Source organism: Musca domestica, unplaced genomic scaffold (assembly GCF_030504385.1).
Source record: "Musca domestica strain aabys unplaced genomic scaffold, Musca_domestica.polishedcontigs.V.1.1 4, whole genome shotgun sequence".
Classification (NCBI taxonomy): Eukaryota; Metazoa; Arthropoda; class Insecta; order Diptera; family Muscidae; genus Musca; species Musca domestica.
Genome location: NW_026712328.1, coordinates 17,310,853 through 17,326,700, shown reverse-complemented (window position 1 = coordinate 17,326,700; position 15,848 = coordinate 17,310,853). Strand labels below are relative to the sequence as shown.

General features: G+C 33.2%; 1 protein-coding gene across 18 annotated transcripts in view; it reads left to right on the top strand.

Annotated features, from left to right (window-relative positions):
- The window catches only part of LOC101899936 (serine-rich adhesin for platelets), a 90,327-nt gene extending 74,878 nt beyond the window's left edge, over nt 1–15,449 (top strand). For 17 of the 18 annotated variants that reach the window (XM_059126743.1, XM_059126745.1, XM_059126752.1 and 14 more), the window contains 3 exons: nt 2,336–2,926; nt 5,718–7,026; nt 15,014–15,449. In XM_059126743.1, the coding sequence (XP_058982726.1) occupies nt 2,336–2,926; nt 5,718–7,026; nt 15,014–15,056 (1,943 nt within the window). In that variant the 3' untranslated portion in view covers nt 15,057–15,449. Of the gene's footprint in view, nt 1–1,981; nt 2,112–2,335; nt 2,927–5,717; nt 7,027–15,013 lie in introns of those variants that run through there. The other variant, XM_059126759.1, reaches the window with a different exon arrangement.
- Nucleotides 15,450–15,848: the final 399 nt, after the last annotated feature.

The window sequence follows — 15,848 nt, the reverse complement described above, 5'->3', positions numbered from 1 at the left end:
TGATTGCGCAAGAAGCCAGAAATAGTGAGAATGGAGTCATGTTTCCATTCAATAATGTACAAAGCACCATTTTCTAAACTTTAGAACTACCACCCTATAAATAGCACACATCCATAAGGGCAGGCCGTTAGGTAAGCCCTTTGAAAGAGGTGTAGCGATGCTCTGAAAGGAGTTGACTAGGGCTGCAGGATTGACTCCCCACAGAAACTCTCGGCACCTGTTTTATCTCTGAGCTATCTATATAGATGGCAAAACTGTCAAGAATTTAGGTACCCTGTAATTAAACGTCCCCTTATAAAATGGTAATGTTGCCCCTTGGAATTTTGGATCAGAAAAATATAGGTTGTAACCCCGATTACATCACTTCAGCCAAGCAAAAATACGAACTACAGCTAACTTCAAATCCAAATTAATGCTAAAACACAAAACGTCTTTTCGGCTTGTGGCGCGTTTTTATATCAACCGTGCCAAGCACACTCCAATAACATCAACTTGATTATTGACAAATCCGATAGAGATTGAGTTATATTATTCAGAAAAATTGCTGGTATAATTGTCAACAGCTTTTCGCTTTGTGTTCTAAAGCATGTCTTCAAACAAGGCTTCCTTGACGAAGATTCCTGTATATTCTAGCAGAGCCTGTGTTTCCAGGTGTTTCCTATTGAGCTTGAGGAGTAAGTCTTATCCCTGTCAGTCTCTGTTACTACCTAAACAATTGTCTAGGATTGTTCCCACATATTTGATTTCAAGATACCTTTCCGTTCCACAATAATTTTGCTGTTCTTGTTATCTTAGATCAACATTGACTATTTTACTCGTGAGTAGAATTTTTCAAGATACCTTTTCGTTCCACAATAATTTTGCTGTTCTTGTTATCTTAGATCAACATTGACTATTTTTACTCGTGAGTAGAATTTTTGACTTTCATTCTAATCCCGCTGAATCGCGGATATTCTTTCTTTCTGCGGGAATGTTGCTTTTTCCAGTTCCTTGCTACTTTCACATTTTTTCTTCGGTAGCATCAAGAACAGTTATATTTTATAATTGAATGTTATTACAAAATTAAAATATTTCAGATTCCAACATTGACTGCAAATGCACAGTTAAATATTCCTTCATCGTTTCATATCCTATTAGTGCCTTCATCGAGATCATAGTTAAGACTTTTCATCTTCCATTGAATCTCTCCATCCGGACTCTTAACTTGCGCATACTCATACTTTCTAAATACAATGTTTTTCTCATCAGAAAAAAATCCAGAGCTGACCTCGATAGTATCCCACCATGACTATTTATATTTTATTCTAGGCATAATTTTTATACAAAACTTTTTGCCTTCTTACAAAGTACAAAATCTCAAAAAATTTGAGTGCCCGCATTTCATACAACCCAATTAATCTTCCAATAACTTGTTTATTTTTTTCAGACCATTCAAATTTCTTGTCGTGAAAACCCAGAGTAAAAATCCATTGTGTTTACGGTTCATATATCTAACCGAATTTTATAAAAAAAAAATCCATCCATTTTTTGCAAACTAATTAACAGTCTAGCCAACGTTAATTTCGAATACTTTCCGATAAACTCTCTATGAAATAATTTCTCGTCAAACCAGTTCCTGAAGATCGTTTAACAACCATAGCATCAAATTTAATGAATTACTTTATGAATCATTTATAGAATTGCTGCCTTGGCAAATATTTTTTTTTTTAATTTATACTTACTCACCAAATATCAGTTCCTCTATCAGACTCAGCCGTACGCCACATTAATTCTTTCTTTCATTGTTCATTTTGGGCTGCGGGGAAGGTGGCTCCTCCCATACCGCATATCTAAATGTCTAACTTCCTCCTCTTCATTTCCCTTTTTCTGATAAAAAAATTATTTTTTATTAATCTTTTGGAAATTAAAACAAGCATAAACAACAACAATACCCCCACCCATTTGTAGAGATTAGAAATAGAAGATAGTAGTAAAGCCATACCGGCAGCAAAGTGTTTGGCCAAGCTTTTGTTATTTTCTGTTTTAGTGTTTACAATTTCTTTGTTTGCTGAGTTTGTATGGTTATTGTGGAAATGTGGAAAAGTAGTTCCAAACTGCTACTGTTACAATGCGTTGAGTTCAATTTGTTTAAATAAATAATATATAAATAAAAAAGAAAACTAAATTAAACAAAATCAAGAAATTTGAAATTTGAATATACATAGTTATGCCTGCTATTTGCTCACACTAAAAACTACTGTTAAATATATATAGCTTTATAAAGTAGTTCGATTAAAATATTCGAAATTCTACATTAAAATATTGAAATAACTATTTGATTTTTGTATTCTTCCAGTTTCGCCTTTAAATGACACACAACAAACGCAACCTCAGCAAAGCCACAGGACTGCCAAATCATCAAATCTTACGACGACGACCTCCACCACCATTACCAATAATTTGGGCACTGCCACCACCCATACCGGGTCAACGACATCAACGGTAAAAACTCAAATCAAAAAGTCTGGCAGTTCTTCATCGACCCAATCGTCAAATCGCAAGGATAGTTTTGGTTCGCGTGATTCCCTTAACGATATTCTATCGGAGACCGGTTTGCCGACCGGCAATGTAGCTGCCCAACGCAAATCGCTGGAGAACAAAAACTTAGATTTGACCAATACATCCGATGTTGCGACACGCTTGGCACTTAAAAAACAACAGCAAATGCATACCCAACACCAGGAAACAAAGGTAGTTACATCGTCGTCGATTAGTAGCAGCAACAATACGAATACCACCATTACTACCTCGTCAATAGGAGCCACAAGTGAGCTACGCAAAAGCATGGAGAACATGGACGAAAAATCAACAAAGACTACACCGCCAGTACTTAATAAAAAGCCAACTTTACCCGTTAAGAAGACCACAACTGTGACAAGCATTACAGGTGAGTGGAATAATGCATTATACTTTTGAAATAAATATAATTTTTTCTTTATTCTAATAAGGTAACACTGCAATAGAATACACAGGTCGAAATTTGTAATTGGGAAAATCTTAAATGTTTGCAACTTTTACACATTTTTATGGATGAAAAAGTATTGCCTATTTTGGAATTTGGTATCACTTCACAGACTAACTTTGTCAACTCTATTACTTTGGTATGCTTGAGAGTTGGTTCACCAATTTTTTCAGTGACCTATCCAGTGAATGGCTGTGTGATCCCAATGCCTCGCATACCGCTTTTGTTGCACTCAACTCTTGATATGTCTGCAAGTTAGGTCAGCCGCTTTGTACAGTAAACAAAATTTAGATTCGGTTGAATGTCTATATGACCTGGGCGACTTCGCTGTTTCACCCAATTGTGGCGACAATACCATATGGTACCACTTTCATTCATATATATTTTGTGTAAAATTAAGCTTAGAGCGCTGATGAACCCATCTATGCGATTGTACTGTATGTATTTTCATTGAAGGAATCTGCAGGCCAAATTTTGTGACTCCGCAAACGAATGGTTTAACTCATTACGTTCGTTCGTTCCACAGCCTTCCTTATCTTCAAACTTTTTGATTTTTCGAATTACCCGACGTTACAACTGGCGATCCTGAGTCGATGTACATGCACGTACTAATTTTTCGGCTCGATACTCTTTCTTGATATTGATATTTTCGTTGTTCAATGTTCATTCCACTATATGCAATTCAATGCTATTGACATCTATCAATAAATAATCTGATCATATGTTTACCAATCTCCATAAGCAAACAGTATAGATCAACGAACAGAGAAAGTAGCATCCTTTATTACCGCTGTCTATATGAGAACAAGGAAAAAGTAGAGCAGGGCTAGCAAGAGCGCCTCAAAAATTGTTTGTGTGTTTTGAAATAACAAAATATTACAAGTGATTTTTCGCCTCTATTTACAGAGTGAGAAATAATTTGTTATCTTTAAAATTTCAATTTAAAATTTTCGGTTTTCAAAACAACTTTGTTGGTAAAAATTAATATTTTGATTAGACAATTCGGAGATATATTTGCACAATTATTTCAATTATGATTAATTTTAATATAAAACAAGTAACAAAGCTGTAAGTTCGGCCTGGAAGAACTTTGAATACCCTCCACCATCTGGAACGAATTTGTCAATTTTCGAAAAAATAAAATCTGTTAAAATCTTAAAAATACCGAATGTTGCCGTTATATTAGAGTCAAAAAGACGACGTGGACCTGCACAGGCAACTTTTGTCATAAACCATTACAATACTCAATTGCGAAACTTGAATAAAAGAAACGGTGAATAATGTAATTAAAATCATCAAAATACCGATTATCGGGGTGTACCGTTATATGGAGGCAATACTAAAACGTGAACCTACATGGCCCATTTCCAATACCAAAAGTTCTGCAGACATAATATACATTTGAGCAAAATTAATCTACTTCATTTACAGACGGACAGACGGACGGATATCACTAAATCGAAATAGAATTTTATGCTGATCATGATTATATATACTTTGTGGGATCTAAAATGTATATTTCGAGGTCTTACAATCGGAACGACAAACTTAATATACCCTCCATATTACGGTGGAGGGTATAAAAAATAATATAAATGTCCTTCAAAAATATATAAGTTAACATAATTTTGATGTTATTTGTGTTTAATAACCATCAAAGTTGACCCTTTAAAAAGCCACCCTTAAACCACAGGCTGACATACAGACATATGCAAATAGTCGTAGAATTTTACTCTGATCAAAAACTCATATCCTGTGTTGGGTCCTAAAAGATTATTTCTATGAATCACAAGCAGAATGACAAACGTATAAATGACAAAGATATAAACGTATGAATGACAAAGAACGTATATATCATTTCATAGAAATCAAGGGATATGAAAATGTCTCTAATTTGGAAGGACAATAAATTTGTCGATCAATATGAAATGAATTTATATTCCTAACATGTGAATTCGTATACAAATTCTGTCAAATAGAATTCAATAGAAAAAGATAACCTTAACAGTTCTAATTTCTACAATTTCGGAAATAATTGTTTCAAATATGTAGTAAGATATATTTATGTGTTCCAATATTTCTTACGGTGTATTCATAAAAATGTCCGACAGCACCCTCCCCATCGACTGCTCGAACAAAACTAAATATTCTCCCAAAACCATTTTGACAGAAAATTCAAAACAATTTATTTTTTACAATTGTGTTGGTGAATACACAGATATCCCAAGGGATACTCTTTGCCTAGCCTTGAAGTAGAACAATCAAATACGCAGTGCTCAGTAGCAAAGCGCTTCTAAAATCTTAACTTTTATTAACTTTTGCATCAAAAACCACATGTACATATTGGTCATAGACCTAATATTGCGGTCTAGATAACCTAACCTAAGGAAATTCCACATATAACCTGGTCTGAAAACGTTGCTCCAAATTTTCTTAAAGAAATTAAAAGATATGTCGTATTGACCAATAACACTTTCCTAAAACTTTAATGAATTTAAAGATATAATATGGAAATTCATAGACAGAACAGCTTCTCTTCGTATTCAGTTGTCCTAAAAAATGCAGTTTTGAAGACTCAAATTCTCTTTTATCCAACAATTCGTCAAGGATATTTGCATTACAAAAATTATTTCAGGCTTAAGTTTGAGAAATCATATTAACCAAAAAAAAAATTAATTTTGTTTTAATTAAACATTTATTTATTTCTCTTTTGCAGGCAATATTTTATCTGGTATAAAACAAAAGGTCAAAAGTGTCGAAAACAAATTAACGACAGCAGCATCACATGACTATGCCGACGGTGTTGGTAGTAGTAAATTATCCCCAAGTGCTGTGGCATCCGACAACAGCGGCGTAGTTATGAGAAGAGCCGCCACAATTGCTGCTGATTCTGATTTTGACCGTGTTGAACGCGGTTCAATCTTAACTGATATGCGCGCTGGACGCGTTAAGGCGCCAAAGCGTAGACCACCATCGGCAGCCATTAGCACAATGGGCGAGAGCAATAACAATTCATTGTATGTGAACGGCAATGGCAGTGATACGGCACAGAGCGATGATCAACTTAAATCCGATGATAATTCGACGGGAGAAGAACAATTGGCCAAACCAAAACCTCGCGAATGGGAAAAGAAAAAGGCTCCTTGGATGGAAGAATTGAAAGCATCACAAGTGAGAAAGAAAACATCTCCGAATGTTGATGGTGGTGCGGGTACCTCGGGTATTTTATTGGCTGATCGCACCTCAAAATTGATCAGCGAAGACATCAAGACTACCAATCAAACAGTATCGAGTACAAACTCCTCACTGACGGCTACGTCGTCAACAAAAGTGCAATCCTCATCGGTTTCCAGTACTAGTATAATGCAACAATCAATGGTAGTGGAGAGTAGTAGTAGCAGTAGCTCCAGCAGCAATGTAACCAATAAAACTCTCACCGATGCCATGACCAAGAGTTTAAGTGCTAAAATGGTCAGTGATGCAGCCGCTGTGCTGGCAGCAGCAACCTCCACAAATAATAATGCCTCAACCGTCGCCACCAGCTCAACAACCTCCAACACGGGCGTGGACGATGTCAGAATTCGGCCAAATAGTTTATCGATACGTAATCGCAGTGCCTCGCCTTCAATGGGTGGAGCATCTCGAAACGTTTTGAAAATGACCAACACCACCTCCGTTTCCCCCGCCGATGCGACCAGCAGCAATACACATCACACCAATTCGCATGCACCATCTTCTGTTGCCAAAACCACCTCTTCCTCCACAACCTCCTCCGATGTTCCCACCGTTGTTAACAATCATCATCATTCACATCACCCAATGGACAATAGTCACACCGCCACAGCTACCTCCTCCAAACAGCAGCAAGTGGATGGTAAACGGGTGTGCGACTTGGAATCCCGAGTGGAAAAATTGGAAAAGTTGGTCCATGCACAACAGCGTACAATAGACGATCTTGTACGGTCATTACGTGAAGAAAGTGATCGCAATAAAATTCTTCGTGCTGAATTGGATAAATATGCACAGTGCGTGACCCAAGTTTAAAAAAGATTGTGTTTTCTTTTTTATTTTTGTTTAGTGAATAATGTATGGCATTTGTTTTTTGTATTTGTGTGTGTGTGATGTTATATATGAATTATTACTCTATGTATTTGATTTTCTGATTTGTCCTGATGCCACCCTAATTTTATTGGACAATGAATGAGCCAGTTTAGAACTAAAACTTTAATATTCCCTGTTAATGCTCATTATTTTTCCCCTCCGACTTTTGTTCAGTCGTTTGTTCATAGTGTAAGGACAAAGAAAATATTTTCACCTTGCAAGTGGCATTATATTTTAAGACTATTTACATATATCGAGTGGTTACATAATGCTCGTTTACAGTAGTATTTTTTTTGTTAATAGATAGTATATATACGAATACATCCCGATCCTTACAGATAGATACACATATACATGTATTTTTATTATTTTCTTATCAACTTAATTGAAAACAAGAATCATAAAAATATAACAAACACTTTTATTATCGATATTAAATGTACGATCTTAAAGTGGATAATATTGGTAAAGGACATTCATTCAATATCGTGTTTTTTTTTTCTTTGCTTTCACAAATAACATTCCATGATAGGCGCTTTAAAACAATGTTCATATCGAAAATAATAAGTGAAACAATCTGAAAGTGTAACCACTTTTTCTTGATATTTTATCATCTGAAGTGTACTTGTTTATTTTCCCATGCATATCATGTTGTTTTTTAAGTTGGGGATAAAACATTTTTGTACCAAGGTGCTTCATTTATAGTATAGCCATCTAATATCTTATATTGGTATAGAAGAAATTATTTATCCTTAAATCAATTATTCCCTATCTAAAGGCGATTTGAAATCTATTAAAATTGTAACTTATTATTGAGAGAGCGTACATTTTTCAAAAACTTTTCCACTTTACAGTTTATATTTAATGCGATAATAATGTGGTATCTAAAGCTTATACTGCAATATATGCAAATGCATGAATTCATACATATAACATATATACCCTGCTTTTATTCTATTCCAAATACTATACATTACCTTATATACATTATTTGTTGTAAGTTTTTTAATGTGTTGTTTTTTTATTTTATTTTAAACTCCTATAATAATCATGCTACTACTATTACTCTTCTTTTGTTAAATTAGTATATTGCATGTCTAATTTTTATAACAATTTCAATTATAAAATTAAAGGATTTGAAATCCATTGTAATATTTAAATAATTCAAATATACATAATATCAAGACATTCCCCCTTTGAAGTAATGTTTTCTTATTTTATTTTTAAGAATGGTGTTATTATTTTTAGTCCAAAGTTTTCAAATCCAGAAACAGGCATGTCACAGAATCGGAATAGTTTGAATTCCGTAATTCAAAACTGATCGTTTTTGTTTTAGCTTCTTTAGATTTCGTACGATTTGGTGAACTACGAAAATCTCATTATTCAGTGTGGCAACACTATGAGAATGAAAGTAGGAATGAATAAGTAATCAAAACTAACCACAAAAAAATGGAGCTGGGGTCTTTTGTGAAAGCTTAAGTATCCAAAGATCCTTTAAACTAAATTACGACTACAGCGTTTTTCAGGCAGAAATCTTTCTGTAAGGAAGGCCATAGAGCTGCTGGCAAACAGAATCAATGAGATGAATGGACCGGTGACTATATATGTCGATAGCCCTGAAGGCTCTTAATTTCTTTTACAATCAAATCTATGGCAGTTCTGGATTGCAGGAATGCTCTGGAAAAGTTTAAGTCGTTTGTCAAACTCTGTTGGTCCCTGGACACTGCAACATATCTAGCAATGAATCAGCTGATGAATTGGCCAGACGCGGATCTGGGTCAGTAGATCTAGAGATTGAGAGTTCAGTGAAGCCACCTTTATGCCACTTCTTTCAAATACTGCACAAACATTATTTTTGGCTGATTTCAAAAGAACTGGCTAACTTTAAGGGGATGTAATGTCTCCAAAAATATTTGGCCGATGAACTCCGAAAGAAGATCAAGGATATGAGTGATCCATGATGAAGTGGACTTGAAGCTTGTGGTGGGCCTAATTACAGAACTGCAACATAAGGGTCACGACTTCCGAGTGGGGGTGACGATACTGAATACTGCAGGCTTTGTCAGGACTCCGAAACCGAGCCAGAGGTCATTCTCCAGACTAAAATGGTTAAGGACGACACGCTAATTACGCCGTCGATACGAACCGACTACCTTATCTATTCCTATCTTCAAATTCAAACTTCTTCACTACTCGTTTCCCTCCCTTTTATTATTCTATTCTTATTCTTCTCTAAATTAGGATGAACACAATGGACCAATGGGTCAACGAGTGTAGTTCCAATACAAAAAAAAACATCGTGGAGTTTAGATGTATTTTACAATAACACGCATAAAAGTTCAATTATTTTCATCATTACCTGTCATTTTTTTAAAGACAATATGTGGGAAAAAAGGAAGACAATTGAATTTTACTGAAAAACGAAATCAAAAACAGGATAAAGAAGCAAAGAAAGGAGCGGACAATATTTGTGTTTCTGTAATTGTCAGGAAGCCTTCTTCACAAAGACACGTTATTTTAATAATTAATACCTGAACTCTAATTATCGTCATTAAAAAATTTTTTCTTAAAAAATCCACTATTTATGTCAGACACTTTCGTAAAATATTCACAATTTAAGAGAGGAAAAATTCGTATGGAGCTGATTTTTTAATGGTCTGCTGATATTTGACTTTTATCCAATTTTGAGTACTTCGCATGCTTATGAAATCTGTTTCAACTGATACTATAATTTCACTGGACATTCATTGCATTAAATCCTATGGTGGACCTATCTAATCCTGTATGCCTTTTTCGAGTTAACTTAATTAGAGACTGGGTAAAATATAGCAATTAACAAGAAGAAAAAGTTTAAGGTTGGGTAACTTGCGTCAAAACTACCTAATATACATAGACAACAAAATGTTTTGTAAAATAAATAAAATTGAAAAGTTTCGCCATCGAAAATTTTGATGGACATACAGTATTGGCGTAATTTTGTAACAAACAACCAATTTCTATTCAAAATGAAAGGTATCTTCGTAGCGTTTATTGGATATTCTATTTCGTATTAAAGGGCTGCAACTGTGACAATTTTCTCTATTTATGCCATAGAGAGAAAACGCTCGTCATGTTGTGCCCTGTTTGATCAAACGCATACAGTACTTGACATCCAACTAAATGCTCGATGTCTCGTCATGTCGGTCACACTCAAACCCATCGTCATAACATGTAATGGCCAATAAAAGGGAATGTTGAATAATGTGTCATACAGAAATGTTCTATCCAAAAAACCAACAACAATTATGAAACAATTGCCACCGAAAAAGACACACACGTGATGAAGGCACAGCGCAATCGCTACCTGCTTTTCCGATATGTGAAAAAAAATTGTAATGTACAATTTCTTTGCGAATACTAAAATATTAAAGGTATTTCTAATTGGTCCACACAGAATTTTCACATTTCGTGGTTATTGACGAAACAATCTAAAATGTTAATCCTTAAAAACAATAATCCCCTGAAAAATTTTCTTATTTTGATTATAATTTCATAAAAGTTTGCCTCCGGTAGTGAGGTGTAAATGAGAATGAGTGCTATTGTAATAGACGTAACAATACTATATACTTCCATTGTTCAATTCTGTGCATATTCTGTTATTGAATGAGAGTCAAATCTCTGCCCACAAACTTAAATTTTAAAAGAACGCTTTCTGTAGATAGAAAATAGGCAAACAATATTTACCTCTTTTTTATGACCAAAATTTTATGATAATCACCTATAAATTGGGATTGTGCAGTATATATTTCATTTTTTTATATTCATTTGTTGAAGTCTATGCACATTTTGTTATTGAAGTCAATTTTATATTCACGCGGTGTTTGTTACTTCAAAATTACAGCACACACAAAAACACATCCTCATCCTCACAATTTGACGATGACATGGTTCGATGTCATCTGCATTTATGGAGAACACCATGCAAATATTCGAGTCAGCCATGGCACGATCGGGATGTTGTTGGTTGTCATTGCCTATCAAATACATAGCGCATGATTGAATAGACAAAATCAGTGTGTCGTAAAAAGCATAATTCACACAATTCGTCTTGTGCAGGCCTTTATTTCGTATTTGTTTGTTACAATAAATATTGGAACAAAACTTTAATGTAGATAGGTCGGGCGATATATATATATATATATATATATATATATATATATATATATATATATATATATATATATATATATATACATACATATATATATATATATATATATATATATATATATATATATATATATATATATATATATGTTTATATACAATACCAAACATATTCCTGTAGTTTGGAATTTGTACTTCCAACGTTTAGAATACAGTGTTGCATGGTATTTAGTTATGTTCACCTCATAATTGAAGGCAGAATGATTTCAGAATAGTCAAATATAATTACTAAGGTTTCTTCCTCAGAAACAAAGATGTCAAATAAGCCCCAAGAAATTGAATAAAGTGGCCAAGACCCCGAAAATAGCTTAAATCATACCATAGTTATAGCAAAACGTGGTCAGTTTTATAAGGGTGGTTTCTTCTCAAATTACCAACATTTGCCTATATTAGTACGAAAAATATAGTTAAACTGTAAAATATACTTGAAATCGGGATGTGCCCTTATCCGGGAGTTATGACCCTATCATGACCAACAAAAGCGATTTAAGGTATCTTGAAAGTTTAGGAAGAAATCCGTTTCTTACTAAATGCACGATTCGCTCTCATATTTTGCACCCTTTATATTCGGTATTTTGAGTTCTCATTGGAGGTTATAGAAGTAGGTCCACGTTTTGAAATGAGGTCCATAATGCTCTGTCGTTCACTGTTTGTATAGATGTGTTTGCATCTTCAAGCTGAAGCACGATGTAGGTCCTGCAGTTTAAAGGTAGATGCCAATTTAGACATGAAATATCGCCATTTAATATCGTATTGTGCACTTATTTCATTTTTGATATTATTCATTCGGAATTCAAATCAAATTAAAAAAAATGTCAAATTGAAAAAATCACAATTTTTATTCATATTTTTTATTGGCAAATTTTTATGTGATTTTTTACCAAGATACCATTCCGAAATTGTATGAATTGTCAAAATCCGTCAAGCCGTTCTTGATTTATAAGTGTAGTAACCAACACGACTTTCTTTTATATGGTGAAAATAATTCTTTATTTTATTCACCAAAAACGATTGAATTCAAAGCCAAATTAAAAAAAAAAAAACGTACATTATATAAAATTGACAGAAAAGAAAAACAAATAGGGAAAAGAAAGAAATCTTCAACTTGTTCGCTGGTTTTTTACAGCAAATGTTACAAGGTCTTTACGAAGTTGAAAAATGCTTCTCAATTTTTTTCCTGATTTTAAAATTTTTGTAATGATTTTGATTTTTAGCGATTTTGAAAAAGTAATTGTCCATTAACTTTGATGTGACTGCGTTAAATTATTTCGCCATTAACTATTCAGTTTCCACATAATTCGGTACTACACTTCAGTGTAACCCGTCTGTAATTTCAGTTCACAAGAAATCGAGTCAATTGAAAAAATCGTTCGTACAAGATAAATTATTGATTGTTTTTGTTCATAGCTTATCCTCTTCTGAAATGATATTATTCGTATAGTTCCAACCAAATTTATTGAGCGAATGCCAATTCGGCGAGCTGTGTCGATCTAGCTATGTATGTCCGTCCGTCCGTCTGTCCATGTTAATTTGTAATCACTCTACAGGTCTCAATTATGGCCCAATCTTCACGAAATTCAGAATGGTGGTGGGGCTAGGACCTGAATAGGAGATGATTGCATAATATTTAGGGGTTGAAATTGACCAACAACTAAAAATGTTACTGATTTTGCAACTATTATAAAGGTCACAAATAGAAACTAAAGGACACGCAATTTCGAATGAAGTAACAGTTTAGGACAGCGAGTTAAATAGACCACTACTTTTGTGTGAAAAAATACCAACATTTCCATTCTACCAAAACGCTGAAAATAACTCACAGGCGATATCCAAAATACACAAAAAGGCGAATTCTGGCTTTTTTTGCTGATTTCGTTGCCGATTATAGCCAAATATCATAGACAAGCAAATCATATAGATGAGTCTAAATTTGGAGATGCAGAGGGGCCTCTTGCTTTTGGAGATGATCGCAAAATATATAGGGGTTCAAATGAACTAAAAACAGAACAATTTTCCTGATCACAAAATTGAGACCAATCGGCACGGAATTTCACATTAGAAGAGAGACAGGGAAGAAGTCTAGCATTTTGGATGAACATTGGATTTTATTTAGCTGTAAAATGGACCACAATAACTAACAGACCGGCACGGAATTTTACATTAGAAGAGGGTTAAGGACTGGAAACAAGTCTAGCATTTTGGATGAACATTGGATTTTATTTAGCTGTAAAATGGACCACAATAACTAACAGCATGACGGAGTGCGTAAATATTAGGCAAATGTCCCTGGTCAATTTGCTAGGGGTAATATCTGGGCAGTGCTCTATGACATCATTTCAAAGGAAATCTTCCAAAATGGATTTGGACAAAAGTGGGCTTCTAACATATTGTAGTGTTGTAGGGTATCACATGGTCGGCCCCGCACGACTATAGCCTTTGCTTACTTGTTTGATATAAGTAGGTCATTTCAAGATGCCATCCTTGTTATGTATCATAACCTTAGTTCTGACTGTACCTGTCCTACTTTCAGATTATTATTGTACTATAGGTTCTCTCACGTCAATTTAGCTTGAAGCTACCCCTTAAATTGTTTTTGTAATGATTTACCTATCCGACCAACACCTATACTAAGTTTATGTTTTTCTCCTAGCATTACAAAAATGCTAGCCAAAGACAAATAGACTTCATGTATTAATTGTTAAAATACAAAACATTGATAAGTCTTAGGGTGGAAATACATAAATCGCATATTTGGCTGGCTTAAGTCATCGGCTGGCTTTTTCGTAGATGAAAAAAGAGTTTTAGGTTGACTTAGTTAGATTTTGGCCCTAGGCTCCTTTGTTCATTGCCGAAGAAGCCAGCCGCTGACTTAAGCCAGCCAGATAAGCGCATTATGTATTCCCACCTTTACTGTCTTTCTCTGATCCAAGACAATTTGTTTTGTGTAAACGCCTGGTACAAGCTCGAAGAAATATAAATGTATGGGCATACTTTTAGGCATAAAACACTATAGAATTGTATTTACATTCTTTGCAATTCCTGAACAGAGCAATTGTAATAAGCTGGTAATTTATTGTACCATGGGATCCACTATGACTTTATTTGAGGAAACATTTATAGGAATTTTTTTCAGTAAGTTTCTAAACAATAATAACTTATCAATTTTTAAATCATAAACATAAAGCATAAAATTATGCTGTTGCACTTCAGCACTATAATTTTTTCTTTCACGTAGTTTGCATAGTATTTTTATTGTTTTAAAATTTTTCAAAAAATATGTATCTGGACATTATCAGCCTATAAATATTTAACTATATAATTTATATATGTACTTTTATTGATTGATTTTTAATTGTGTATATGAAAAGAATACTTAATTCTAAATCTATCTTAACTTAATAATGTAATATATATGTATTATAAATTAATATTTTACATGAAATTAATACTTATTAATCTTTTAAGTTAATCTACAATAAATTGATAATAAAATAAGAAATAAAAATTGTAAAAATAAATATTTTTGTTTTATTTTTATTTTTTTTTTCTACTCTCTTTAATCTTGGTTTTATACGAATTTATCAAATACAATAATATGTGTAATATTCTTTTTTTCTATTTTTCAATCTTAAAAAAATTATGCTTACAATATGCGCTTGCATCGCCTTGGCTTTTGTAACAACAACTGCAACTATGACAATACAGGAAACCTACACGTCGCGGCAAATTTGACAATTGGATGTTCTAGGAAGATTTTTCATCGAAATTTCATATTTGATGTAGACTTAAAAACAACAAAAACAAACAACATAGAACTTTTCGAAATGTGTATTGTTCAATTATTAAAAATATTTTAATTTCATGCTTAAATGGCTTTAATTAAAATTAAATATGTATTTTACTAAATACACAAAATATATACATATTTGTAGTTATGATAATCCTTATACATTTATATATACATATATTTAGAGAAAAAGAACAACACAAACACATAACAAATTAATACTCGTACCAATCTATGTGATATTCAGTTATCATTTTTTTTAATTATTTATTATATGAAAATGAAACAAATAACAAAACTCAATTTAACACTGAAATACTTAACAGACACATAAGAAGAAAAAAAAAAACAAAACCAGCAATTAGATAAATGTTGAAAAAATATATATATATTCATAAAAAGAAAAATTAAAAAAGTAAAGAAAAAAACAATTAATCGGTTGTAAATATAGGACATACAACAACATATACAATAAAATAATAATGTTTCAAGCATTTTTATTCAAAATATGATATTAACAAAAAGTAATAAAATTTAATTTTCATTTAAAATTTGTACTTATTGCATAGCAACTGGTTTCTAGGCAACTAAACTTATTTATCGAGTAGAACATTTTAATTTCATTAATTATAACATATTACAAAAAAAAGAATAAGGCGATGACTGATCGATTGACTGAATCATCCAAACGAAGGACACGACACAAGGTTTTATCGTGAAATTTTACATAATGTTTGCTTTTAAACATAAAAA